This window comes from Crassostrea angulata, chromosome 7 (genome assembly GCF_025612915.1).
Source record: "Crassostrea angulata isolate pt1a10 chromosome 7, ASM2561291v2, whole genome shotgun sequence".
NCBI classification, from domain to species: Eukaryota; Metazoa; Mollusca; class Bivalvia; order Ostreida; family Ostreidae; genus Magallana; species Magallana angulata.
This window is the reverse complement of record NC_069117.1, coordinates 41200418-41227928: the sequence shown is the minus strand read 5'-3', so window position 1 is coordinate 41227928 and position 27511 is coordinate 41200418. Positions and strand designations below refer to the sequence as shown.

Genomic DNA, 27511 nt, shown 5'->3' with positions numbered 1-27511 from the left:
CTCACCGCTGCGATCTGAGTTCGATCCCCGTGATCGACGGTGGTTGTATGTGATAGGGTATGGCAGCCGCCCGCTTGGACATGTGGGTTCTCTCCGGGTACTCCGGCTTTTTCCCACACCAATGACCCCCTCGAGATTACACCCGTGCCAACGAGAGATATTAATACATGTATAAGTTGTATAACTTGTTTATCAATCGTTGTAAAATAAAAAAAATTCAGTTCAATAAACTACACTGTGAAATTATAGCACAATCAACCAAACGATGCTTAGTAGTTGGATTCGTGCACCTCGTGCAACAACACAGATAGGTCCTCATGGTGATGTAAATGATTACACAAATTGGCACGTGCGATAAGAGACGCACATATATATTGGTACCTACGACTAAATATGATTTTGAAAGCTCATACTAAAATAAAATAATATCCGTTAAAAACAAACAGAAACAAAAACAACAATTATGTTAATAATTGTATTTATGTGTTGAATGCTATAATTTTATTTGCTTATTTATTGTATTTTTCATGTTTATGTTTGATTAGATAAGTTGCATTTCTTTCCCAGGCCTTGTAGAGGTCGTTGGCCATATTATGTAATTTCCCTGCAGTGGTCACTGTCCATGTCTATTTTTAGCCCAAATTCCTAGTCTAAAAACCTCCCAGTGACCTATTATGTAATTGTTAAAAATCCCATGGTGTAATTCTCCCCAAATTTAATTTAATAGCCAATCAAATTAAGCGATACGGTCACGTGGTTTGATGCGGTCAGTATCTGACCGTTGAGAGAAGGGTCATTCTGTCTTCATCTCTGAGAGTGTTAGCACGAGTAATGTTTTGATACACCCACCACCATCCCCGTTTCACCACTCCAATATTCGAAAGTTGCATACATGTACAAAATATTGTTATTTTGCATATGGCATATTTTATTTTTGAGGTGCCATCTTTTTGCTGGTTTTGTATATATTGTAAATAATTTTGAACAAAATATTGTTTTTCTGTATTTTAAGGGGATCAGCATATTGATAAGTTATTTAACATTTTGTGTGAACAGTTTTGGGTCTGATCCCCTACTATGTTGTTTATATTTTTCTTTACTTTCGTCATTTTTAATAAATGACATATTTCATCATGCACAATTGTTGAGTTCATTTATCAGACAGCAAAAACGGAGCTGTGGTGAGGTTGTGCAGCATGAGAAAACATAAAGAATTTTTCATCATTGCTTGTTGAAAATCAACAAGACATTGCCTCTTCATGAAAGATGATCAAAACGCATGCATATGACTCCTTTGATTATTACGGAATAAGATCGATATTGACCAGTGTCACACAGCGAATAATAACTTAAAAAGCATTTAATGACTTTGGATAAGTTTGGATGACTTTGTATGATATTGTGACATAAACCACTAAAGCATACGACGATTTCCCGATGACGCATAAGCCCATAGTAATAAAGATAATACATTCTTATAATACTCAATTCATACTTTGTATGACAGCAATTTAGAGTAAATGCATAACATGTTTAACATTTTCTTATTCTTTGAAATAAAGATTTTTCGGTAACATCACTGGCCATCATTTCCCTATTAACAAATCACTATTCATTCTAGACTGACTAAAATCTAATTTATCTGAATAGTTTTTAAAACTGCTATATACTTATATATATATACGCAAACGTAGATTGCTTTATGTTCATTTAAAACAATAACAATCTTGGATCTTGGAAAATAGCACGTACCTCCTTCCAGTGTATAAAACATAGCAATATATTACAAATTGATGATCGCATTTCGAAAGAGGGAAAAAAGAAATCTCTGATAAATCTGATTTCAATCAATATATGAATTTCAAACATTACCTTTTCAAGCATATGGAGACCTTTGTAATTATTTGTTTCTGTCAAATGATTTTTTCATATTCTCAAACTGTTTTAATTATTTTTATTAGATTGAATGTTAATCGACGTAGATGTTTTTCGATTCTTTTACATCAAGTTGGCAAGACGTTGAAATTAAATCGCTTGCTTTTATCCGTACCAACCATGTCGAGTTCGTATAAAATGATCAAACATGTATAATTGGCGTTTGTAAAAATTAGAGTCAAGAAAAATCATCATTTTATCCCACATTGCCTAAAACACGACTTTTAGAAATTGACCTTTTTTTTTTAACATTATGCAATAGATGCACAATAACAACATTTGTATTCGAATTTTTTTTAAAATTACATGCAGTTAAACATGCATTCTTACATTTAAAATATTTACTTCCTATTGTTTTTAATTAATTAATAATTTTTATCCAATCATCGCCATTATGTATCCATGTTTTATATAAAATAGTTCTTGTTCATACAAAAAAGTATTATTCTCTGCGAAATATCGTTCATTTCTCTTTAAAAACCATTGACCAACATTAAAATGTAGTATCGTTTATTCGTCAAATGAAAACAATTTGTATTTCAACAAATACAATTTACAATCGTTCTGAATTTCATAAAAATGAGAACACATTTTGTTTTCATTGTCAATTGTATAGACTCACTGAATTCCAGAACGTAAAAAACCAAAACCAATGAATTAAACAAATGTATCATGTGTTACATCTAGATAAGCACCATTATTGTCACCTATTTCATGGCTCTGTAATACTGTTTCATCCTTTTCTGTATTGTGAACAGGTTGAAGGTATTGCGACGACGCTTTGCTGCTATCATTTGTTGAGTTGTCATTACTGTTTTGAATTGTAATTCCACTTTTTGCAGTACTGGATTCCATAACATCTATGTAACTATGTTTTTCGTTAGTTTTTGGTTTTAAATATGATGCGTTGCTGTTGCTTGAATCCGAATTGCAAGACAATTCTACAAGAGAATTATTTATCTCTTGATAATGTGCTTGGGTCTTTATTTTATCATATGGTACTCCGGTGAGTTGATTTCGTTCTTGCAACTCAAAATATCTGCCTAACTGTAGTTGTTCGTTGCGACCATCTCCTCCTATGCCTATTAATGACTCGTTAATTTCATTATAAGTTTCTTCCTCTTTGACTGGTGTCCGTTTGACGGACATCTGCTGTGTATACTTTCTTCGTTTTATACGAAGCTTAATGCAAAACTGTACGACAAGTATACCAAGGAATACCGCTATGACACTGCCAATTGCAAAAATAAAAATGTTGGTTTGAAGTGGAAACTGAATATCTGAAGTGGATAATGTCGAGGTCAGAGGAGGTAGAGGTGAGTTGTAGTTAACTGGAGTTTGATTGGTATTTGAACTTTCATATCCTCTGTGGGGTACCTCTGTACTCCCGCTGTACTCTATAGAAGGCAAAATGTTTTGTAAACGTAACTCATTCAATTTCTTAAAATGTATTAATACCATTATGCGCAGAAGAATGAAAAATTATAAAGATTACATGTACCAATAATGCATCCAGTTATATGATGGCAAAATTGCACAGCACTGCAATTACATATATTGCCACATCGTTCGCCATATAGGCCGTTGTTGCATTTCTTTGAACACTCGTTTCCATAAAATCCGTCAAGACACTCTAATAAATGATATTTAATTATTGTTTTATTGAAATAGTAAACGAAACAATACTTTTGGGAATTGAAAAAAATGTAGAGATTGTGTTTGTTTGAGGTTTCTGTTTTCAAGACTTCGTCTTCATTAATACCATACAATTAAAAGATACATTGTTCCAATGACATGGCAAAAATAAAAATCACTTACGAACACATGTTGATCCGTTGAAGTAATGGTTATAACAACACGAATACGTACCTCCATCCCTAGAAATGATCATTGATATAATATAACGACAAAAAGAAAGTATAAAAAAGGTACATGTGTATACTAGACTACTACTTACCTCGTAAAGCCTTCTTTCCCGTCACACATATTTTGTTGATTTAACTAATAAAAAAAAACTCTGGGTGAAAATACAAGGTAATGCGCAACATCTGATATTATATTTTGTAAACTTGAATATTTCCGCGTGTTGTTAATTACTAGAACGAAGTATAAAATAAAAAGGAATATGCATTGGTTTCCGCGACAATAAATATTTCAATTTTAGTTTACCTATAAGTTAAAGAAGGGTTAATTTTGATACACTTTTGAAAAATTAAAGTAAAATTGATGGCTAATGTTGTAGGAATATTTTATTTAGTGCTTATTCTTTAAAATATCTAAAAAAAAAAGTCATTGATTCCAAAAGAGTTGTGGAATATCGTTCAAAAGTTTCCTTATTCTACAACCTAACTAATTTCCTTGTTTTATCCATATATTTTTTTTTACACATCTGTTAAATTTTACACTGTACACAGGCCATTAATTATGGAATTTAAACTTAGAATTCTAATATTAACAATTAATAATAATTACACCGTACCCAGGTCATCAATTAAGGAATTAAAACTTTCAATTCTAATATTAATAAACCATTTGCAGTGATGGTTATAATAACACGTATACTTTACTCCATAACTATGGAATATTCATTTATTGAAATGATGTATAAAACATGGCTATTTGGATTAACATAATTAAAATTACATATTTTATCTCACATTTAGTTTATTTTCCAATCCCATAAACCTCTTTAACTATAAAAGAAAATACGCAAAAGTTGTACATAGTACACTAACTGTTCACTCTTAGCGGTATTACATGTGTATTGACGCTGATTTCCTTCTTGAATGCGGCCAATAATCACACCGACAATTTCAAAAGCATTTGCCGCTCTATAGCTTGTCAATCACATTGATCTGAATCTTTAAAATTTTACCGCATTTTTCAAAATAACGCAATAGAATTTAATATGTATGTCAAACATGTAAGATGTTCAAGAAATAATCAGTAATGTTTAAAAGTTTAAAACTCAAGTCGATATCCTAATGCTATCATTTTTACAATGCCGTTTATTATCAATATTTATGTTTAAGAAAGAAGGTTGTTCAGAAATATGAACATAAACGTGTTTTAATGTTGATGATAATAATGCTATTGTAACGATCAAACCATAAGCTAGTGCAATGATCTTTGCGACGACACAAATTTGACTACTTGACTCGTGTAAAAGTTGCACGTATGTAAATTCATATAAGGAAATACATTGGCAAGTGTAAATACTGAATTTTAATGTTGTATAACAGATCACCAATTATAATTGAACCTTCATTAAAATAGAAATGATAAAATCAATATACACTGCCAAGAATCTGTGCCAGAAATCAAGTTACTAGCAACACTAGATGAACGATTTAATCATATTTACTTATTAGTATGTATTTACTTATTAGTATATATAACATTAATATAATATATCAAGTTATCATTTGGTATGGCTAGTCTTCAATTCTAAAAATAAGTTTGAAATACAAACGGTTAACCATACGAAACATATTGAATAGTACGTATAAAAAGTTATCACTTGGTATGGCTAGTCTTAAATTCTAAAAATAATTTTGAAATATCCGAATACCTTATATCATTTTTTTTATATTCTATCGGTGAAAATATTTTTTCCAAACTTTTTTACTTAAGGTTTGAAGAACTGATTTCAAATTTATTGTCTAGCTTCATAATGATGCCCTACAGAAAAAGTTTGTCTTTTGTTTCTTTAAATTAACAGGTATTTAGGAGATTGATTTTAAAATGTGACACTTATTTACGATCGATTGGGTAAATGCTATACTCGATCAGAAGAGAAAACTGGAATAAATCGTGGAGATCTTATTCTACCATTCTATCCAACACAGCATTTATCACTTATGCAGTTCAATGTCCGTTATTTTTATCAACAGATGATTAAGATATTGAACAGTGTTCAAAGTCTACTGTATTTTATTGGTTATTGCTGAGCCGGTGTGTCGATTTATTCAGATTGACCCAAATTAACCCAAATGATAAAGAAATTAAATCTAAAACTACTCTTGTTTTTTTTTTATTTATCGGGTACTTTATCTAAAAAAAGCTCTTACACCGAATTTTCTCAAGACCTAATTAACACATAAAACGACAATAGTTTTCATATTTAGAGTGTTGGTAGGGAACATACTTTTCTTATTTTATACTCCTAGAATGCTTGCTATTTCATAAAATTGATTAAAATAGGTCAGCTTTTAAAATATATGAATGAATTAAAATTTTTATAGGCACACATCAACAAAAATTTATTCATTGTAATACACTTATTAGAAACAGTACACAAAAATAAGACAATACTGATTGAAATGAATTACCCAAGACCAAACATCAAATGAAGAAATTGGTATTTTGCTACACTTGCTTCGTCTTTAATGGCTATTTTCTGCATATTAATGCTAGTCTTTAGCAACAGTCTCAAATGTTAAACATTTAAAACGGGCAAGACAGCCATCATGGAACGAGCCAGAATTTCAACGTTTTGAAATTTAGGTGTCTGGTTTATTTTTACGACAGAGTAATCGCTTTTAATTTACTTTTCGTTTTGTCTTCAATATTCCTTTCAATGCTTACTGACATCGCCGTTTTCATGTGTATTTAATTTCTTTCGCTTGTCAGTGAGTTTTTCTATAAATTAATGTAAAATGTACAGAAAATTTGATGCTATTTGCTGGGAAAAAAGATAGTAAGCAAAAGCACTAAACATGTATGTTTGGTTAGCTTAAACTGCAATAGAAATCGTTAGAACAGAATAGGCTATCAAATACAATATCAAACATGCCCGATGGAAAAAAAATATCCTTTTTTTCAACTTTTTTATTGATATAAAATTGTCAATGATGGCAAAATTGGTAATTATAAAAATAAAAATAATTTTAAAAATCTCAATTTCTTAGAATATCGCAGCTTTGTTTTAGTCAGCAAAAACTGAGTGACATGAGAAAAATACGCTAGTAATTTTGTAAGTCATTCAAATTACAAATAAACTTCTAAACTCAGCAAAACACTACATGTTAAGCAGCCTCATCAACTGTAACGACTGAACAAATTGCTCTGAAAGCGTCCAATTATTTATACCATATTTATGAAACTGACAGAACTCACCCACAAGTAGAAAAAACTACGTGGTGAAATTATAGCACAATCAAATTAATGTAACATAGTACTTGGATATGTAAACCTCTTGTTACAAAATACAAAACATATATAATTCCTAAAAGTGATGTCAATGATTACACAAATTGTGCATGTTCGATAAGAGACACTTAATTATTGGTAGATTTACCTAGGATTGAATATAATTTTGAAATCTCAAAGTGAATAGAGATAAGACACATTTTCACAAGGCCGGGTCTAATTTGTTCTTCCCTAAATTTTCTAATGATTTTTTTTACATGAATTTTTTTTGAAAATAAATATTTTTAAAGATAAAAAATGGGATATTTACCACATCGTTTGTTTAGGGGTTATCTTAAAGTTGATTTATTTTTAACGTAGGACCCCAATAGAATTAGCTTGAAATGTATCAATTTTGCATATTTTTTACTTTTTTTTAAAAACTTCTGCCCTAGAGATTTCTTTTTCTGTTCTACGTATGAAAGTTATTGCTAAAAGGCATCAAACGGTCAAATAAAAGAACCCTTTTACCTCCTGGTTTGTTCAATGGGGCTTATATCAAAGTTTTGTCGGATAGTGGCTTACTTTTAAGTTAAAAATGCGGAAATAGTAAACTTTATAGTATTATTAAAATATTCAGACATATCTAAGTAATATATATATATATATATATATATATATATATATATATATATATATATATATATATATATATATATATATATATATATATATATATATATTTATATATATATATATATATATAAAACACACATCACATATTAAGGGTCATTTATATCAAATACATGGTTACTATCTTGAAATACATTAAAGGCGAGGTTAGAAAACGTGACAGAGGGCTAGGCTTGCTGAACTAACTTCACGTTTTCGACCCGAGCACAAATATTCCTTATACATCAAGATATTTATGTTTAGTCTACAATATAATGTTAATTTTACGCCTCAAAGGAGCTATTTTCGGCATATTTCGCTGAATATCTTCAGTTGAAACCATAACGCCATGGCGTCTACCAAGCAAAATGATGAAGTCACAATGCAAAATGAAACACTGTGCGAAAGCGTGCGTACTCGAACTGTATTCGGCCTCGTTAAATACACAAGAACAAACGAGGTTTATTTGACATTGCTTTCCGAAAATCAACTTAATAAACTATACATTTTTAGAAAGATGAACGAGATATAGACATATAGCTGTTGTTGATAATTTGGGGATGAGGTCGATACTGATCAGTGTCGACACCGCGAATGATAAAATATTGGCAGCGTAAATGTATCACAAAGTTTGAATGTGTGATATTGTGACTTAAACAAGTAAACTATGCAACAAATTCCTAATGACAAACACGCCTATAGTAACAAAGATAATATTAATATATTCTTTATAATAGTCACACTTTTGGTGTGACAACAAATACGTGTACATGTATTTCATGTTAATCAATATAGAAAATAATAGCAAACATTACCCATACATATGAGGACCTCTGCGATAACTGTTTTAATTCAATCTTAATAAACCGATGAAATAGAGGGTAAGAGAGTAATCGACGTAAAGCGTTTTCCGTTCTGTTACAAGATTTTAAAGACAAAAGATGTCCGTTAGCTTGCACTAACCAAGTCGGTCTAGTATAAATATAACATGAGTGCTTGTATGTTTGGTGGATATGAAGATTAGAGTCACAAGACACATAAACTTTCCTTCCGACATTGTCCACGTAAAAAACGAATTTTAGTTTACATTTTTCTGTTTTCAATTGTACATTAAACATTTTTACATAAAAAAACTGTATCTCAATCTTATTTAATTAGTTGTTTCATAATAAAACAGATTAAGTATATTTACATGTTTTACTTTATTACAACACACATCATTACATTAAAAATCTGTATACATTAGTTCTTTTTATACATTGCATTTAAATGATTATCGTCAGTATGTATCAACAGTTTAGTCAAATACATGTAGGCCTCGTTCCTACTTACAAGAATTATTATATGCAAAACATTTGGTATTATTTAAATGTGCTTATCTAATTCAAATAGCGTAGAACGTTTTTGTTATTCTTTTCCATTTCTCTTCCGAAGTGATTAACATTAAAATATAAATTTGTTTATGAAACTATTCAACGATATTTTTATGATCAACAAATACTATTGTTATAAATTTCCCGAAAATAATAACACAGTTTATTTTCGTTATCTATTTTATTAGAATAACGAAACTCCATAATGTGAAACCAAAGGTATTAGAAAATTGTTTCACGCATTACACCAACATTTGCATCATTGTTGTCACCAATTTGATTGCTCTGTAATACTGTTTCATCTTTTTCTATATTGTGGACAGGTTGAAGGTATTGAGATGACGCTTTGCTGCTATCATTTGTTGAGTTGACATTGCTGTCTCTGATTGTAATTCCACTTTTTGCAGTACTGGATTTCATAACATCTATGGTTTTCGTTAGTTTTTGGGTTTAGATATGATGCATTGCTGTTGCTTGAATCCGAATTGCAAGACAATTCTACAAGAGAATTATTTATCTCTTGATAATGTGCTTGGGTCTTTATCTTATCATATGGTACGCCCGTGAGTTGATTTCGTTCTGGTAACTCAGAATATCTGCCAAAGTGTCGTTGTTCATTGCAACTATCTCCTCCTATGCCTATTATTGACTCGTTTATTTCATTATAAGTTTCTTCCTCTCTGACTGGTTTCCGTTTGACGGATATCTGTTGTGTATACTTTCTTCGTTTAATACGAAGTTTAATACAAAGCTGTGCAACAATTATACAAAGGAACAGCGCCATCACACTGCCGATTGCAAAAATAAAAATGTTGGTTTGAAGCGGAAACTGAATATCTGTAGCGGGTGATGTTGACATCAAAGGAGGTAAAGGTGGTTTTGAGTTAGTTGGAGTATGATCGGTAATAGTACTTTTATAACCTGTAGTTGGAATCTCTGAACTTCCGCTATACTCTGAAATGTTAATAATGATTTGTCTTCATTGTTCTTTTAATCTGAAATCATACAGATTATATCACGCACCGAAGATACATATGTAAATATTTTTACCAAAAATGCATCCATGTATATGATGGCAAATTTGTGTCCTGCAATTGCACGTTTTGCTGCATTGTTCACCATAAAAGCCGAAATCGCAAGGTTTTAAACAATCAGGACCATAAAAACCAGCGAGACAACCTGATAAATGAAATTTCAAAGTTCTCAAATTGCTGATTTTAGGATAAAAAGTAAACGAAAAATACATTTCTAGGAAAAAATGAAAAGATTTTCTTACATGTAATATGACATGCTGTTTTTATGACTTCATCCTTTTGATCATCATAGAATACAAAATACTTTGTTGCAGTAACATTAAAAAATATGAATGACTTACCAACACATGTTGATCCGTTGTAGTAATGGTCATAACAACACGTATACGTAATTCCATCCCTAGAAATAATCAGCGATATCAAATAATTAAAGAAGAGTATGAACAGAAAATTGTACATTTTACTACCTACCTCGTCGAGCCCTTTTTCCCCTCACACATGCTTTCTTGATTAAACTAGTAAAACAAAACTCTGCCGTGGATATCCAAGGGCAAGTGCATCATTTGAAATGATAGATTATAAAAGTAAATAGTTCCGTGTGTTAATTACTAGAATCAAATGTAAAATAGATAGGAATATGCATTGAATTCCACAATATAAAATATTTTACTTCGGATTATTGGTAAATTTAATCAAAGGTTGATTCTTTAACTTTTACTTAAATACATTTTTCATGAAAAAATTAATGTAAAAATGGTGGATATTGTTCTAGGTGTCAACATTTATCAAATGTTTTAACTTAAAAATGTCTCAAAAACATCGTTTGAGTTGTGCAATATTAATTTAAAAGTTTCCTTCTTTTACAACACAACTAATTTCCTTGTTTTATTTATATTATTGTTACGCTTCCGATAGAATTGAGTGCTTTTATTTATTCCTTTGCAGATGTGTATAATATTAGTACTAAATACTTTTTAATACTGGTAATTATTTGTATTTTAGAACGGACAATTAAATTATAATAAGTAATTTTTCTTCTTATTAAAAAGTCATTGTCAAATTAGTTTGTAAACATTTTGCCATCTTTCTTTTTTAATTGCTAATGTCAGGCTGTACACGTTTTAACTTCTTTTGATGTAATACACTGATATCTTAAATTTGTGTCTTGGGGTTGTATTTATTATTTCAAGCAGCCGATAAAACCAGTTCAAGCAGCGGCAAAAACAACAAGACAACTGACAAATAACTGACAAAAAAGTGATGGTCCTTGACAAACAAAATAACACTACTTCTTGTATATGACACTGACATTGGTGGAACTGGTGGAGGTGTGAAATCATCCGACTAATGCAGAACTATTGCACCAAAGGCAACAACATCATATCACGGACACTTTAATCTCGAAGCAATGTCTAATTCTTTTAAACAGCTGATGAGGTATTTGATAATTCAACTGTATAGACGATACAAAGCCAGGAAACTTATGTGGGTCAGAGGAAGTATTGCTATTGCTCATGGTAAAACATACCACTCAGATTTTTTTTGGTCTACAATTGCATTGCGTTAAAGAAAAATTATATTAAACTTCTGTATATTTTTCCCTTGAATCGAGCATTTCATTTTTTACAACTGTTGTGGAACATTACTTTGAAGGGTGAATTCTAGTGATTCATTTTCTTTCTGTGAACATCTTGCATAGAAATCATAAAGAAATTTAAATTCCCGTTACGATGAGACATTACACTACACTTTATTATTATTGTTATTATATTAATTTTTCAGATATATTTCGATTAATGATATCACTGCATCGTAAATTTTGATGACGATAATTCTATCTTTAAATATTATACAACATGATTTATATGGTTTTTCCGTCTTTAACTCGGAAAAGCCCGAGAATTCATATAAAAAAAGATAATCATCAATAAAATTAACTCCCGTTAGTTCTTCAGTAACTTGATTCTATTGCTAACGACAAGTGTTTGTTTCTTGAAAATGTCCATGTACAGATATTAATATTTTGTTACATGTGTGAAATAATTCTTTTTATGTCTGTTTATTTTCACATTTCGGACACTATAAGATATTCACTTGATTTCTAGATACAAATGCATGTAAAAAAAACTCCTACAGAACCTTCTCCCTTAAGCGCTGCATTCGTATTTTATATTTTCGAAAAAAGAATAGGCATGCATTCTTGAATATGCCTTGATTTAATATTGAATTGATAACAAATAAACAGTACATATCAATGATTGTTTACGAAATTCATTCCTTCATTTCACGTTTTCTGCATTAATCTTTAATGTGTGACCTGAGCTATGCACATTGATAATTTCAATGATTACCAATATTTACATGTGTTTAGCTGTTTTTAAACGATTGTCAGTCAGTTTTATAGGAGAAATGTAAAATAAATTATTGCAAAATGTACAGCAACGTTTCTGCTATTTGTTGAAAAACATACATATGTTTGGTTAACTAAACCTGCAACGAAAAAAATGTTTAGAATGGCTTCGGCTAAAAAGTACATTAATTATCAAAGATATCCGGCGGAAAATCCTTACTTCAACATTTTAATGCATTTTGTAAATAAGAAGTTTTCTTGAATGTTTGCATTTTGTCACCTGAATCTTTGTATTAGCCAACAAAATGACTGACAGGAGAACATTTTATCCCACATTGCCTAAAACACAACTTTTAGAAATTGACATGTTTAAAACGTTATGCAATAAATGCACACTATCAAACACTGTATTTGAAATCTTTTAAATAGTAGTTGATAATGAATTAATACATTGACATTATTTACTTGATATTGTTTTTACGCACAATTTTTCTCCTATCATCGTCACTATGTACTTGAATCCCTATTTTATGTAAAATAGTTCTTGTTCATACAAATAAGTACTAGTATTAATCTCTGAGAAACACCGTTCATTTATCTTTAAAAATACCTATTGACCAACATTATAATGTAATATCGTTTATTCGTCTACTCAATCATTTTGTATTTCAACATATACAATTAACAATCGTTATGAATTTCATGAAAATGAGAATTTAATAGACTCACTGAACTGCAGAACGTGAAACATAAAACCAATGAATTAAACAAATGTATCATGTGTTACATCTAGATACGCACCATTATTGTCACATATTTCATGGCTCTGTATTACTGTTTCATCCTTTTCTATATTGTGGACGGGTTGAAGGTATTGAGATGACACTTTGCTGCTATCATTTGTTGAGTTGACATTACTAATTTGAGTTGTGATTACATTTTTTGCAGTACTTGATTCCATAACATCTATGTAACTATGGTTTTCGTTTGTCTTTGGTTTTAGATATGATGCATTGCTGTTGCTTGAATCAGAATTGCAAGACAATTCTACAAGAGAATTATTTATTTCTTGATAATGTGCTTGGGTCTTTATTTTATCATATGGTACGCCGGCGAGTTGATTTCGTTCTTGTAACTCAAAATATCTGCCAAATTGTCGTTGTTCATTGCGACTACCTTCTTCTATGCCTAAAAACGACTCGTTAATTTCATTATAAGTTTCTTCCTCTTTGACTGGTTTCCGTTTGACGGACATCTGTTGTGTATACTTTCTTCGTTTTATACAAAGCTTAATACAAAACTGTACAACAATTATACCAAGGAATAACGCTATTACACTGCCGATCGCAAAAATAAAACTGTTAGTTTGTTGTGGAAACTGAATATCTGCAGTGGGTGATGTTGAGGTCAAGGAAGGTAAAGGTGAATTGGAGTTAGCTGGAGTATGTTCGGTACTTGAACTTTTATATCCTCTGTGGGGTACCTCTGTACTTCCGCTGTACTCTATAAAAGGCAAATTCTTTTTTGAGTATAAACCATTTAATATCTTAAAATATATTAATACCATTATGCGCAGAAGAATGAGAAATTTTAAAATTACCACTAATGCATCCAGTTTTATGATTGCAAAATTGTCCTGTACTGCAATTACACTTTTTGCCACACCGTTCGCCATATAAACCGTTGTCGCATTTCTTTAAACAATCGTTTCCATAAAATCCCGCAAGACACTCTAATAAATGATATTTAAAGATTGTTATATTGAAATAGTAAACGAAACAATACATCTGAGATATGGAAAAATGTGGAGATTGTGTTTGTTTGAGAGTTCTTTTTTCAAGACTTCATCTTCATTAATACCATATAATTAAAAGATACATAGTTGCAATGACATAGAAAAAAGAAAAATCACTTACGAACACATGTTGATCCGTTGAAGTAATGGTTATAACAACACATATACGTAATTCCATCCCTAGAAATTATGATTGATAAAAGATCATTACGAAAAGGAAATATAAAACAAAGGTATACATGTACTTCACTACTACTTACCTTGTGAAGCCTTCTTTACCGTCACACATACTTTCTTGATTTACCTAGTAAAATACTCTGATAAAAAATACAAGGTAATGCGCAACATCTGATATTATAATATGTAAACGTCAATATTTCCGTGTGTTGTTAATTACTAGAGACAAGTGTAAAATAAATAGGAATACGCAGGGTTTCCGCGACAATAAACATTTCACTTTAGATTAATTAATAAGTTAAAAAATGGGTTGATTTTGAACACACTTTTGAATAAAATAAGTAAAAATGATGGCTAATGATTTAGGTGTAAATCTATTCAATGCAAATTCTTTAGAATATTTCAAATTTAGAGTCACTGATTGCAAATGAGTTGTGCAATATCGTTCAAAAGTTTCCTTATTCAACAACCTAACTAATTTCCTTGTTTTAATTACATATTTTTTCTACATATCTATTAAATTTTAGACTAAACTCAGCCCATCCATTATGAAATTAAAACTTTAAATTTTGATATTAATAAACCATTTTCAGTTATGGTTATAATAACACGTATACCTTATTCCATAAATATCGAATATTCATTTTTTAAATTGATGTATTATACATGGCTATTTGGATTAAAATAATTAAAATTAGATATTTTATCTCACGTTTAATTTATTTTCCAATCCCATAAACCTCTTTAACTATAAAAGTAAATACGCAAAAGTTGTACATAGTACACTAACTATTCACTCTTTGAGGTATTACATGTGTATTGACGCTGGTTTCCTTCTTGAATGCGGCCAATAATCACACCGACAATTTCAAAAGCATTTGCCGCTCTATAGCTTGTCAATCACATTGATCTGAATCTTTAAAATTTTACTGCATTTTTCCAAATAACGAAATAAAATTTAATATGTATGTCATACATGTAAGCTGTTAAAGAAATAATCAGTAATGTTTAAAAGTTTAAAACTCAAGTCGATATCCTTAATATGCTCTCATTTTTACATTGCCGTTTATTATCAATATTTATGTTTAAGAAAGTAGTTTGTTCAGAAATATGAACATAAAAGTGTTTTAATGTTGATGATAATAATACTATTGTAAAGATCAAACCATAAGCTAGTGCAATGATCTTTGCGACGACACAAATTTGACTACTTGACTCGTTTAAAAGTTGCACGTATGTAAATTCATGTTAGGAAATACATTGGCAAGTGTAAATACTGAATTTTATTGTTGTATAACAGATCACCAATTATAATTGAACCTTCATTAAAATAGAAATGATAAAATCAATATACACTGCCAAGAATCTGTGCCAGAAATCAAGTTACTAGCAATACTAGATGAACGATTTAATCATATTTACTTATTAGTATGTATTTACTTATTAGTATATATAACATTTATATAATATATCAAGTTATCTTTTGGTATGGCTAGTCTTCAATTCTAAAAATAAGTTTGAAATACAAACGGTTAACCATACGAAACATATTGAATAGTATAAAAAGTTATCACCTGGTATGGCTAGTCTTTAATTCTAAAAATAATTTTGAAATATCCAAATACCTTAAATCATTTTCTATCGGTGAAAATATTTTTTCCAAACTTTTTTACTTAAGGTTTGAAGAACTGATTTCAAATTTATTGTCTAGCTTCATAATGATGCCCTACAGAAAAAGCTTGTCTTTCGTTGGTATTTAGGAGATTGATTTTAAAATGTGACACTCATTTACGATCGATTGGGTTCATGTTATACTCGATCAGAAAAGAGAAAACTGGAATTAATCGTGGAGATCCTATTCTACCATTCTATCCAACACAGCATTTATCACTTATGCAGTTCAATGTCCGTTATTTTTATCAACAGATGATTAAGATATTGAACAGTGTTCAAAGTCTACTGTATTTAATTTGTTATTGCTGAGCCGGTGTGTCAATTTATTCAGATTGACCCAAATTAACCCAACTGATATAGAAATTAAATCTAAAACTAGTATTGTTTTTTTTACTATTTATCGGGTACTTTATCTAAAAAAGCTCTTACACCGAATTTTCTTTCTATTTAACACATAAAACGACAATAGTTTTTATATTTAGAGTGTTGGTAGGGAACATACATTTCTTATGTTATACTCTCAGAATGCTTGTTATTTCATAAAATTGTTTAAAATAGGTCAGCTTTTAAAATATATGAATTAATTTTAATTTTTATACGCACACATCAACAAAAAGATTTGCATTGTAATACACTTATTAGAAACAGTACAGAAAAATAAGACAATACCGATTGAAATGAATTACCCAAGACGAAACATCAAATGAAGAAATTGGTATTTTGCTACACTTGCTTCGTCTTTGATGGCTTTTTTCTGCATTAAGGACGTTGCTTACTCAGGGTTTGAGTTCTCAAATCCGGATTGTTAAAAAGTTCAATTTCATGAGTAAAACTTGTTTTTAATACAAAGAGTATTTATGAAATGAATTATTATTGACATAACAATCAATATTTTTTACTAAATTAAGGAATTGGGCTCTGACAAAGTTTGACTTTTAGCAAAACAAAGGAAATTCGGACTAAGTTTTTCAGGGTTTTTTTTCCCACTCAAATATTTTTGGTAGTACTGTAATATTTAAAGTTAAGATTTTATTTGTTAGTCAACATAATTTTACATATTTTTTGTTGGTTTTATCTTGCTTTTTCGTTTAGATAATCGTATGGAACACACTACAAAAGTATTGAAAAATGCCTAAAAATGATAAAAGACACCATATCTCAAAATTTTGATTATTGACCTCATATAAATTTTATGACAGCAGAGAAAGGTCAATATACTTAGTTTAATACTATAAATGTTTTAGCATTATCATCATTCAGTTTTTTGTTATATTGAATCAAAAATGTGTAGTAATTTGAAAACTGATAGAGGAAATTCGGACTAGAATATCTATAAAAATTGTGAATGAAATCTTTATGCTTTGTATCTATTTAATGTCACTAACATTCATAAACTGTATTTCATTTGTTAAAGAGTTAAGTAATTTGTATTATTTTCACAATTAAGAAAATCTCAATCTTAGTATAAAATTTTTATGGATTTTTCTTAAATTTTCAAAAAATATTCAATGGGCATTAACTCAAAAAGTAGGTCATTGACCTAATTTTTTGAAAGTGAAGAATAACACCACCATGTAAGGTCTATAACACACAATAGTTGGTTTTTCATTATCATCAGTGGATTTTTTTTTCATTCCGAGTAAACGTCATCCATAATGCTAGTCTTTAGTAACAGTCTCAAATGTTAAACATTTAAAAGGGGTAAGACAGCCATCATGGAACGAGCCAGAACTGTTGAAATTTTGGTGTCTGCTTTATTTTTAAAACAGAGTAATCGCTTTTAATTTACTTTTCGTTTTGTATCCAATATTCCTTTCAATGCTTACTGACATCGCCGTTTTCATGTGTATTTAATTTCTTTCGCTTGTCAATGAGTTTTTCTATAAATCAATGTAAAATTTACAGCAAATTTGATGCTATTTGTTGGAAAAAAGATTGTAAGCCAAAGCACTAAACATGTATGTTTGGTTAGCTTAAACTGCAATAGAAATCGTTAGAACAGATTAGGCTATCAAATATAATATCAAACATGCCCGATGGAAAAAAAATCTCCTTTTTTAAAATTTTTAATTCATACAAAATTATCAATGATGGCTAAATTGGTAATTATGAAAATAAGAATAATTAAAATATCTTAATGTTTTAGAATCCCGTAGCTTTGTTTTAGTCGGCAAAAATGAGTGACAGGAGAAAAATACGCTAGTAAGCATTTAAGTCATTCAAATTACAAATAAACTTCCAAACTCAGCAAAACACTACATGTTAAGCAGCTTCAACAACTGTGACGACTGAACAAATTGCACTGAAAGCGTCCAAGTAGTTATACCATATTTATGTACCTGACAGAAGTAGAAAAAATTACGTGGTGAAATTATAGCACAATCAAATTAATGTAGCATAGTACTTGGATATGTAAACCTCTTGTTACAAAATACAAAACATATATAATTCCTAAAAGTGATGTCAATGATTAAACAAATTCTGCATGTGCAAAAAGAGACAAATAATATTTGGTACATGTACCTACGGATGAATATAATTTTGAAATCTCAAATTATGAAAAGTGATTTATGTACTTTTAAATAAACAAGAACAAACGAGGTTTATTTGACATTGCTCTTTGAAAATCAACTAAAAATGTACTTTCAAAAAAAAAAAAGATGAACAAGATATAACTGTTGTTGATAATTGGGAAATGGGATCGATACTGACCAGTGTCGACACTACAAATAATATAGCACTGGGAGCTTAAATGTATCGTGAATTTATAAGCAAGTAAACCATACGACAAATTCCTAATGACACATAAACCCTTAGTAATGAAGATAATAAATTTTCTTTAAAATTGTCAACACTTTTGGTGTGACATCAAATAGGTATAGATTCGTTTGATGTTTAAGAAAGAAATTGATTCTTTGAAACAAAGAGTTTTCTGTAGCTTAAATGGTCATCGGTTTTTTTTTCCAGACTGACCAATCGCTATTTAATCTGAACGCTTTTTCCAAACTGCTATAATCTTAAACGTATACGTATAATGTATTAATTTTCAATTAATTTGAAAAAAATTGGACTTTGAAAATTGTTGCCTCCTTACAGTGTATGAAACAAAGGAAAGTTTGGCAACTAATGATAACATTAAAAAATAAAAAGGACATCTCTGTTAGTCTGATTTTAATTAAAATAGGAAATAAAAAAATTATCCATTAAACATATGAAAACTTTTGCGATAAGTGTTTTACTTTAGTCTTAATAAGCTGATTAAATAAGAAAGTATTCGACAGAAAGCGTTTTCCTTTCTGTTACATCAAGCTAGCAAGATTTAAAAAACAAATAACAAAGATCATTAGTCCGTACTAAACAAGTCGATGGTATAGTTATAACATGATTGGTTGTGTATTTGGCGGATTGGAAGATTAGCGTTACAAGAATGATCAACTTTCTTATCGACATTGCTCACCTAAAATATGTTTTTCTTTTTCTTTTACCGTAGTGAATTAAATGTATAATATCAACAACTGTATCTCACTCGTATTGAACTAGTTGTTTCATAATTATAACGACAGATTTTAGTATACCTAAATGTTTTGTACTGTTATACAACATACATAATTACATGAACATTAAACATTTTTACACATTATTTTTTTATATACATTGCATTTCATCTATTTTTGTCAGTATGTATCCATAGTTTAAGCCGAATAGTTCTTGTTCAGACAAATAAGAATTATTCCATGCGAAACATCTGCTATAATAACAATGCGCTTATCTACTTTTTCATGTAATAGCAAAGACCATTTTTGTTAATCTTTGTTTCTCTTCTCATATGACCAATATTAAAAAATAAATTCCTTTATGCAACTAATCAATGACATGTTTTATTCATAAATTAATGTCGTTATATATTTCACAAAAATGATAATACATTTATTTTCGTTATATATTTTAATATAATAACTGAAAATATATAACGTGAAACACAAATGTTCTAAACAAATGTATCGTGCGTTACATCAAGATATGCATCATAATTGACACCAATTTCATTGCAATACAATTTCAAGATTATGTAAATTTTGGATAGGGTCAAGGTATTGAGATGACACGTTGCTTCTATCATTTGTCGAGTTGACGGGACTGTTTTGACTTATCATTCCAATTTTTGCTGTACTGGATTCCGTAACATTTATGTAACTAAATTTTTCGTTGGTCTTTGGCTTTAAATATGATTTATTGCTTAAGCTTGAATCAGAATTGCAAGACGAGTCCATTAGAGAATCACTTATGTCTTGATAATGTGCTTGGGTATTGATCTTATCATATGGTACGCCGGTGCCTTGATTTGATTTTTGTAACTCATCATATTTGCCAACATGTCCTTGTTCATTGCGGCTATCGTCTCCTTCTGTGTCCATTAAAGACTCGTTAATTTCATGATAAGTTTCTTCCTCCTTGACTGGTTTCCGTTGGACAGACATCTGTTGTGTATACTTTTTTCGGTTTATACGAAGTTTAATACAAAATTTCCTGCAATGATACAAAGGAACAGTGCAATTACACTACCAATCGCTAAAATGTACAAGTTGGTTTGTTGTGGGTGTTGTTGAGGTCAGAGGAAGTACAGGTGAGTTAGAGAAAGCTTGGATATGATTAACGCTAGAAATTTTATATCTTCTTTGCGAAACGTCTGAGCTTCCGCTGAATCCTTTAAACGGCAAAAAATTATCAACAAAAAACATTTTGTGCCTGAAAATACATTAATACCATTATGCAAAAAAATGAGAAATCATCCCCCTGACCCCCCTGACCCCCGAACCCCCCCCCCCCCCAAAAAAAACCCAAAAAAACCCCCCCCAAACAAACCCAAACCAAAACAAAAACGAAACAAACCACTAAGACATCCAGTTATATGGTGGCACAGTTCTTTATCGCATTTGCATTCCTTGCTGCATCGTTCTCCATATAAACCCTTGTCGCAAGTCCTTAAACAATCATTTCCATAAAATCAAGCGAGACAATCTAAAAAATGATATTTTAAAGATGTTTATTGTTTTAAAAGTAAACTACACAATGCACAATGAGGTATGAATAATATTGAATTTTTATTCATTCGAGAGTTTTGTTATTATTCATATTCCTTAATATTAGATTTAATATACATTTTTGTACTGACATAGAACAAATATATTACTTACCAACGCATGTTGATCCCGATATTCCATCCATATCAATAAGAATAGATATTAATATCAGCGATATGAAAATATAAGGTACACTGGAAAACTACATACTTCGTCAAGCCTTCCTGTCCCTCACACATGCTTTGTTGGTTAACTTTGCAAAAGTGATTTTGTTTGATATCCATTTTCAATGCATAATAGTGACGATTTTTGTAAATGTCAATGTTTACGCCTTTCAGTGTTTAATTTATATAGATAAAATGTTTAAACATATACATTGATTTCCACAATGTAAATTACTACCCTCCTAATTATAGCTAGTCTGAAAGACAGTTCAATATAAACATTTTTTGTAACATTTTTTTTGCGTAATTTAGGTAAAATATACGACTATAATTTAATATGTCAAAATATTTTGAAGGCTAATTCTATTAAGTATCCCGATAATGGAGTCATCTTTTTAGTTGTTAATTCTCACGCAACAGTTTCCTTCTTCTAAATTTAGACTTATTTCCTTGTTTTATTCATTTTTGTTTCTATACATCCGTTGGATTCTGATGACTATATTCATTACTATACATATCTGTATCATTTTTGCAATCTAAATATAAGTTTTTGAGGCAAGAGTCAATTCTTAGAATATAAAGAAAATTTTGTTTCGTAAACGAACGAATAAATTGTCAAGTAATTCGTCTTACTTTTTTTAAAATGTAAATATTAAGTCTGTTCTTCGAAATTTGTATGGACAATTTTGCATGCCATGATTTATTTAGATTTGCAAATTTGCACTGATTTGGCTGTTTAAGTCTTATCCTCGCTTAATGTAATACAACACTATAATATATTAAGTTCCAATAATCAATCACTTTTTGTTTTTAATTTTTTTCTTATAGATACATGTAATACCTTATTAAGTAAACGATTTTGATTAATCTTAGATAATATATTTACACATTCACCAAAGAACCTGTTGGCATGTTCCAAAAATGTTAATTCGCTGTTGCGCTTAATACGAATTTATTTGAATACTGATATATTAGCCAGTTTACCAGACTGATGTATATTTCGTCATTATCACAGGAAGAATAATGGCATTAATTACTCAACATATCTTTCAGTTCATTTAAAGCTTACATGTAGTTGGAAAAAGAAATCTGTAATTTGTTTTTTTCAACATGCTATAATATTTCTTCGAAGGCTGAAAACTGTGACTGAATTTTTTTTTAAAAGGGTAACAACGCAAAAAGGCGTACTAAAACCTCAAAAAGCGTTATAACGCGAAAAAGACGTTTTTAAAGCTTTTATTTGAGAACATTTGAACATCCAAAATGGCGTTGAACGCCTTTTATAAAGGCGTCTTAAAATCAAATAATAAAAATTAAAGTTTTAAAATAGCGCGTTTCAAAAAGGCATGATGACGCAAAAAGGCGTAATTACGCTAAAAAAGACGTAATAATGCATTTTAGAAATGCGTAATAACAAATATCACGCAAAAATAGGCTTTATTCCACCTTTCTTAAAGCATTGTAACACCTTTTAAAATTGTAATAACGCCTTTTTCAAAAGCAATATAACGCCTTTTTCAAAAAGCATCATAACCTAATAAACAACAAAAAAGGTTGCAGACATTTGTTGTGTTTCAACTAATTAAGAGAGTTAAATATCCCTGACTGTTTACCACTTTATCTCCCTTAGAAGAAAAGTTTTGTGCAAATATGTAGACACATATTTTATATCTAAAATATTGGTAATTTTTATTTAATATAAGTACTGTAAATAATAATTTGTAGCCCAAGAAATCATGTCTATAAGCTTATGGCACATTTGGAATTGGTTGCTCAAAACTCTGGTTAGCTTTAACCATTGGTCAAAGTCGTATCGACTGGTTTAATAACCAGTGGTCAAAGTTTTGTTGCTCAAAGTGAATTTAGCCGGTGGTTGTCTAACCACTGGTTACTATTGTTAAACCAGTGGATAGTATCCAATAATGCACTTACTCTGTCAATTATGGCTTAAAAATAAACTGAGAGGTCTTTGGACAAACAGCACTTAATTTATAAGTACACAAGTTAATAATTTATATCCATCTATACAATTATATAAAAATACCTGTAATGGATTCAATTTTTTGTGTTCCAATACAGGTAAATTATAAGAAAAGTGAATTTTGTTTTGATTAATAAATTATATACATTGTACCCGGTCGAATATTTTTTTTTCAAATTGGCACTTTTTTCTCTATACGTGTGAATTAATTCACTATCGACGTAATTTTTAGCTTCTACTGGTTGTGGGTAAAAGAGGGGCGGATCCGTTTTGTTCATTTGCATTGGGCCATTACTATTTATCAATTTAATGTAAAAGAAATCAGAAAAATTTCCTGAAGACCCCGGGGATAGCTAAAATTGCATACAAGTCATTATATGTAGATTTGGGGAGGAAAAGGTAAATCAATTTTCAAAATTATCAATTGAACTCGCCAAAACCCCACATTGTTTTAATAAAATGCTTATTTACTAAAAACATAAGGAAACATACACTTTACACACGAATTTACCTCTATTTTGAACCCTCACAGAATGATGATTCCCCCCAATTTTTTTCTTTGGTAAATAAATAAATTTTAATCTAAATAAAATTGATTTTACAGTTTAAGGATTCATATTCACTTCATGCAGCTAGGGATCACACGGGTCGTTACCATTAGAAGAGCATTTATCGCTGCACTCTGCATTGTATAAGCATGGACATTGCATACCCAAAAGTATGTATGGGTGTTGGGTTGGTGGGATAATTGGATTGTGTTTAAAAGCAATAGAAAATGAAATACCGGTAATATTGAAAATAACAATGAATAAAAATCTTATTACATATTTCAGATTATTCAGAACAATCTGTAGTGACAGGAGAGGAAACCACTGAATATAGTTTTATCACAGTACCAGCACATAAGTAGTAAGCTTTTTAAAAGCTGTATGGCCAAAAGGGCACGTGTTCACTTTAAAATGCTAAAAAAAAAAGTTGTACTACCAATAATTAATACTACTGCTTGCGATGAGGTGCGTACATGTGGTTTTAGCTGATACATGTGCATTTTCCCAGTGAAGTAGACATGCAAAACAATCATAAAGACATGTCTGTCCACCTCTATAAAGAGAATTTTTCATTCTATCAGTAGGACGAAGTACAAAGATAGATTCCCAGATAGAGGGGAAATGGTAGAAATAAATTTGTATTTCATGTACAATAATAAATAGTATTCACGTATAACATTTTTTTTTATTTTTTTTTTTACATATTTACCATTAATTATGCATATCATAAGTATACTTCTTTTTTAAGATCGCATGGTTTTGGTATTAATTTCTGAACTCATTTTCTTAAATTATGTCCGTTTTACTCAACCTGTGCAAGCAAGGATTAATATCTAGTATTATTTAATCAAAACAAACAAATCGAATGACAAAAAGGAGTTACGATAAATTTCTACAACCCTAACTGCTGTCGCTGAGCAATACCCTTCTGTAACACTCCATCCAACTTACTTAAAATAATTTCGATTTTGGTAGTAATAGTATGTAACAATATATTTTGTCCCCCTTTCCCCTTTTTAAAGATTTGTTTTCTTTTTCTTCTTCGGGAGAACCTATCACCCTATTAAAAATTGCACTGTTTCATAAATTACTAGTATCATCTATGAGAGTATATAATTTATGTTTTTGCATTGCTATGATAGACATTAATAGGATTTTGAACTTGCATGCTCAATCCAGTAAATAATTTATCTGATAGACTTAAGAGATAATTTGTATTTCGCATTCCATTATTTGTCACATGCAATATACAGTGGAGTCTCAGTTATCCGGACGCTTTCATTCCAAAGTCCAGTCGTCCAGATAGGTGAGCCATCCAGATATCTGAATTGTGTTTATTGTGTTATTAAATTTTATTTGTTTAAAATGGGGGTTCATACTAAACAGCAACAAATTCGAGCTATCCTTTTAAATTTACATGTTTTAATACAAGAAATCCTGCTTTATATTGTTATTAAGTCTGGAAATATTAACCACACTATAATTATCATAGCAAAAACTACATGTAACAAAATATATTGTGCCCAAGTGTGAAATGTGCCTATTAACGTTATGATTTTAACACTCTGTCTTAAAATGTATTAATACCATTATGCGCAGAAGAATGAGAAATTTTAAAAATTACCAATAATGCATCCAGTTATATGATGGCAAAATTGCACAGCACTGCAATTACATATATATCCACATCGTTCGCCATATAAGCCGTTGTTGCATTTCTTTGAACACTCGTTTCCATAAAATCCGTCAAGACACTCTAATAAATGATATTTAATTATTGTTTTATTGAAATAGTAAACGAAACAATACTTTTGGGAATTGAAAAAAATGTAGAGATTGTGTTTGTTTGAGGTTTCTGTTTTCAAGACTTCGTCTTCATTAATACCATACAATTAAAAGATACATTGTTCCAATGACATGGCAAAAATAAAAATCACTTACGAACACATGTTGATCCGTTGAAGTAATGGTTATAACAACACGAATACGTACCTCCATCCCTAGAAATGATCATTGATATAATATAACGACAAAAAGAAAGTATAAAAAAGGTACATGTGTATACTAGACTACTACTTACCTCGTAAAGCCTTCTTTCCCGTCACACATATTTTGTTGATTTAACTAATAAAAAAAAACTCTGGGTGAAAATACAAGGTAATGCGCAACATCTGATATTATATTTTGTAAACTTGAATATTTCCGCGTGTTGTTAATTACTAGAACGAAGTATAAAATAAATAGGAATATGCATTGGTTTCCGCGACAATAAATATTTCAATTTTAGTTTACCTATAAGTTAAAGAAGGGTTAATTTTGATACACTTTTGAAAAATTAAAGTAAAATTGATGGCTAATGTTGTAGGAATATTTTATTTAGTGCTTATTCTTTAAAATATCTCAAAAAAAAGTCATTGATTCCAAAAGAGTTGTGGAATATCGTTCAAAAGTTTCCTTATTCTACAACCTAACTAATTTCCTTGTTTTATCCATATATTTTTTTTTACACATCTGTTAAATTTTACACTGTACACAGGCCATTAATTATGGAATTTAAACTTAGAATTCTAATATTAACAATTAATAATAATTACACCGTACCCAGGTCATCAATTAAGGAATTAAAACTTTCAATTCTAATATTTATAAACCATTTGCAGTGATGGTTATAATAACACGTATACTTTACTCCATAACTATGGAATATTCATTTATTGAAATGATGTATAAAACATGGCTATTTGGATTAACATAATTAAAATTACATATTTTATCTCACATTTAGTTTATTTTCCAATCCCATAAACCTCTTTAACTATAAAAGAAAATACGCAAAAGTTGTACATAGTACACTAACTGTTCACTCTTAGCGGTATTACATGTGTATTGACGCTGATTTCCTTCTTGAATGCGGCCAATAATCACACCGACAATTTCAAAAGCATTTGCCGCTCTATAGCTTGTCAATCACATTGATCTGAATCTTTAAAATTTTACCGCATTTTTCAAAATAAAGCAATAGAATTTAATATGTATGTCATATAATACATGTAAGATGTTCAAGAAATAATCAGTAATGTTTAAAAGTTTAAAACTCAAGTCGATATCCTGATGCTATCATTATTACAATGCCGTTTATTATCAATATTTATGTTTAAGAAAGAAGGTTGTTCAGAAATATGAACATAAACGTGTTTTAATGTTGATGATAATAATGCTATTGTAACGATCAAACCATAAGCTAGTCAATGATCTTTGCGACGACACAAATTTGACTACTTGACTCGTGTAAAAGTTGCACGTATGTAATTTCATATAAGGAAATACATTGGCAAGTGTAAATACTGAATTTTAATGTTGTATGACAGATCACCAATTATAATTGAACCTTCATTAAAATAGAAATGATAAAATCAATATACACTGCCAAGAATCTGTGCCAGAAATCAAGTTACTAGCAACACTAGATGAACGATTTAATCATATCTACTTATTAGTATGTATTTACTTATTAGTATATATAACATTAATATAATATATCAAGTTATCATTTGGTATGGCTAGTCTTCAATTCTAAAAATAAGTTTGAAATACAAA

General features: G+C 29.9%; 3 protein-coding genes and 1 pseudogene across 3 annotated transcripts; all 4 read right to left on the bottom strand.

Annotated features, from left to right (window-relative positions):
* Positions 1–2449: 2449 nt before the first annotated feature.
* LOC128157217 (multiple epidermal growth factor-like domains protein 10) lies at positions 2450–3995 on the bottom strand. Its single transcript, XM_052819668.1, has 4 exons — positions 3893–3995; positions 3754–3812; positions 3437–3568; positions 2450–3332 (listed from the first exon to the last, which is right to left on the bottom strand). Exons 1-4 carry the CDS (start codon positions 3919–3921, stop codon positions 2593–2595), a joined length of 960 nt encoding a protein of 319 aa, XP_052675628.1. The 5' UTR covers positions 3922–3995; the 3' UTR covers positions 2450–2592.
* A 5065-nt stretch (positions 3996–9060) lies between these two features.
* LOC128157225 (uncharacterized) lies at positions 9061–10752 on the bottom strand (annotated as a pseudogene).
* A 2461-nt stretch (positions 10753–13213) lies between these two features.
* Positions 13214–14669, bottom strand: LOC128157254 (multiple epidermal growth factor-like domains protein 10). The gene is made up of 4 exons (XM_052819712.1): positions 14550–14669; positions 14411–14469; positions 14095–14226; positions 13214–13997 (listed from the first exon to the last, which is right to left on the bottom strand). The coding sequence occupies exons 1-4, from the start codon at positions 14576–14578 to the stop codon at positions 13258–13260; spliced, it is 960 nt and encodes a 319-aa protein (XP_052675672.1). The 5' UTR covers positions 14579–14669; the 3' UTR covers positions 13214–13257.
* Positions 14670–20008: 5339 nt separating this feature from the next.
* On the bottom strand, positions 20009–21343 carry LOC128191343 (uncharacterized). The gene is made up of 2 exons (XM_052863414.1): positions 21336–21343; positions 20009–20667 (listed from the first exon to the last, which is right to left on the bottom strand). The coding sequence occupies exons 1-2, from the start codon at positions 21341–21343 to the stop codon at positions 20184–20186; spliced, it is 492 nt and encodes a 163-aa protein (XP_052719374.1). The 3' UTR covers positions 20009–20183.
* Positions 21344–27511: the final 6168 nt, after the last annotated feature.

Coding starts and splice junctions, on each gene's coding strand:
- LOC128157254 (XM_052819712.1), bottom strand. CDS start 14,578: ATGTGTGACGGTAAAGAAGGCTTCACAAG. Junction 14,227..14,410: donor CAACGGATCAACATGTGTTC/GTAAGTGATTTT, acceptor ATCATTTATTAG/AGTGTCTTGCGGGATTTTAT. Junction 13,998..14,094: donor TAAAACTGGATGCATTAGTG/GTAATTTTAAAA, acceptor TGCCTTTTATAG/AGTACAGCGGAAGTACAGAG.
- LOC128157217 (XM_052819668.1), bottom strand. CDS start 3,921: ATGTGTGACGGGAAAGAAGGCTTTACGAG. Junction 3,569..3,753: donor CAACGGATCAACATGTGTTC/GTAAGTGATTTT, acceptor ATCATTTATTAG/AGTGTCTTGACGGATTTTAT. Junction 3,333..3,436: donor TATAACTGGATGCATTATTG/GTACATGTAATC, acceptor TGCCTTCTATAG/AGTACAGCGGGAGTACAGAG.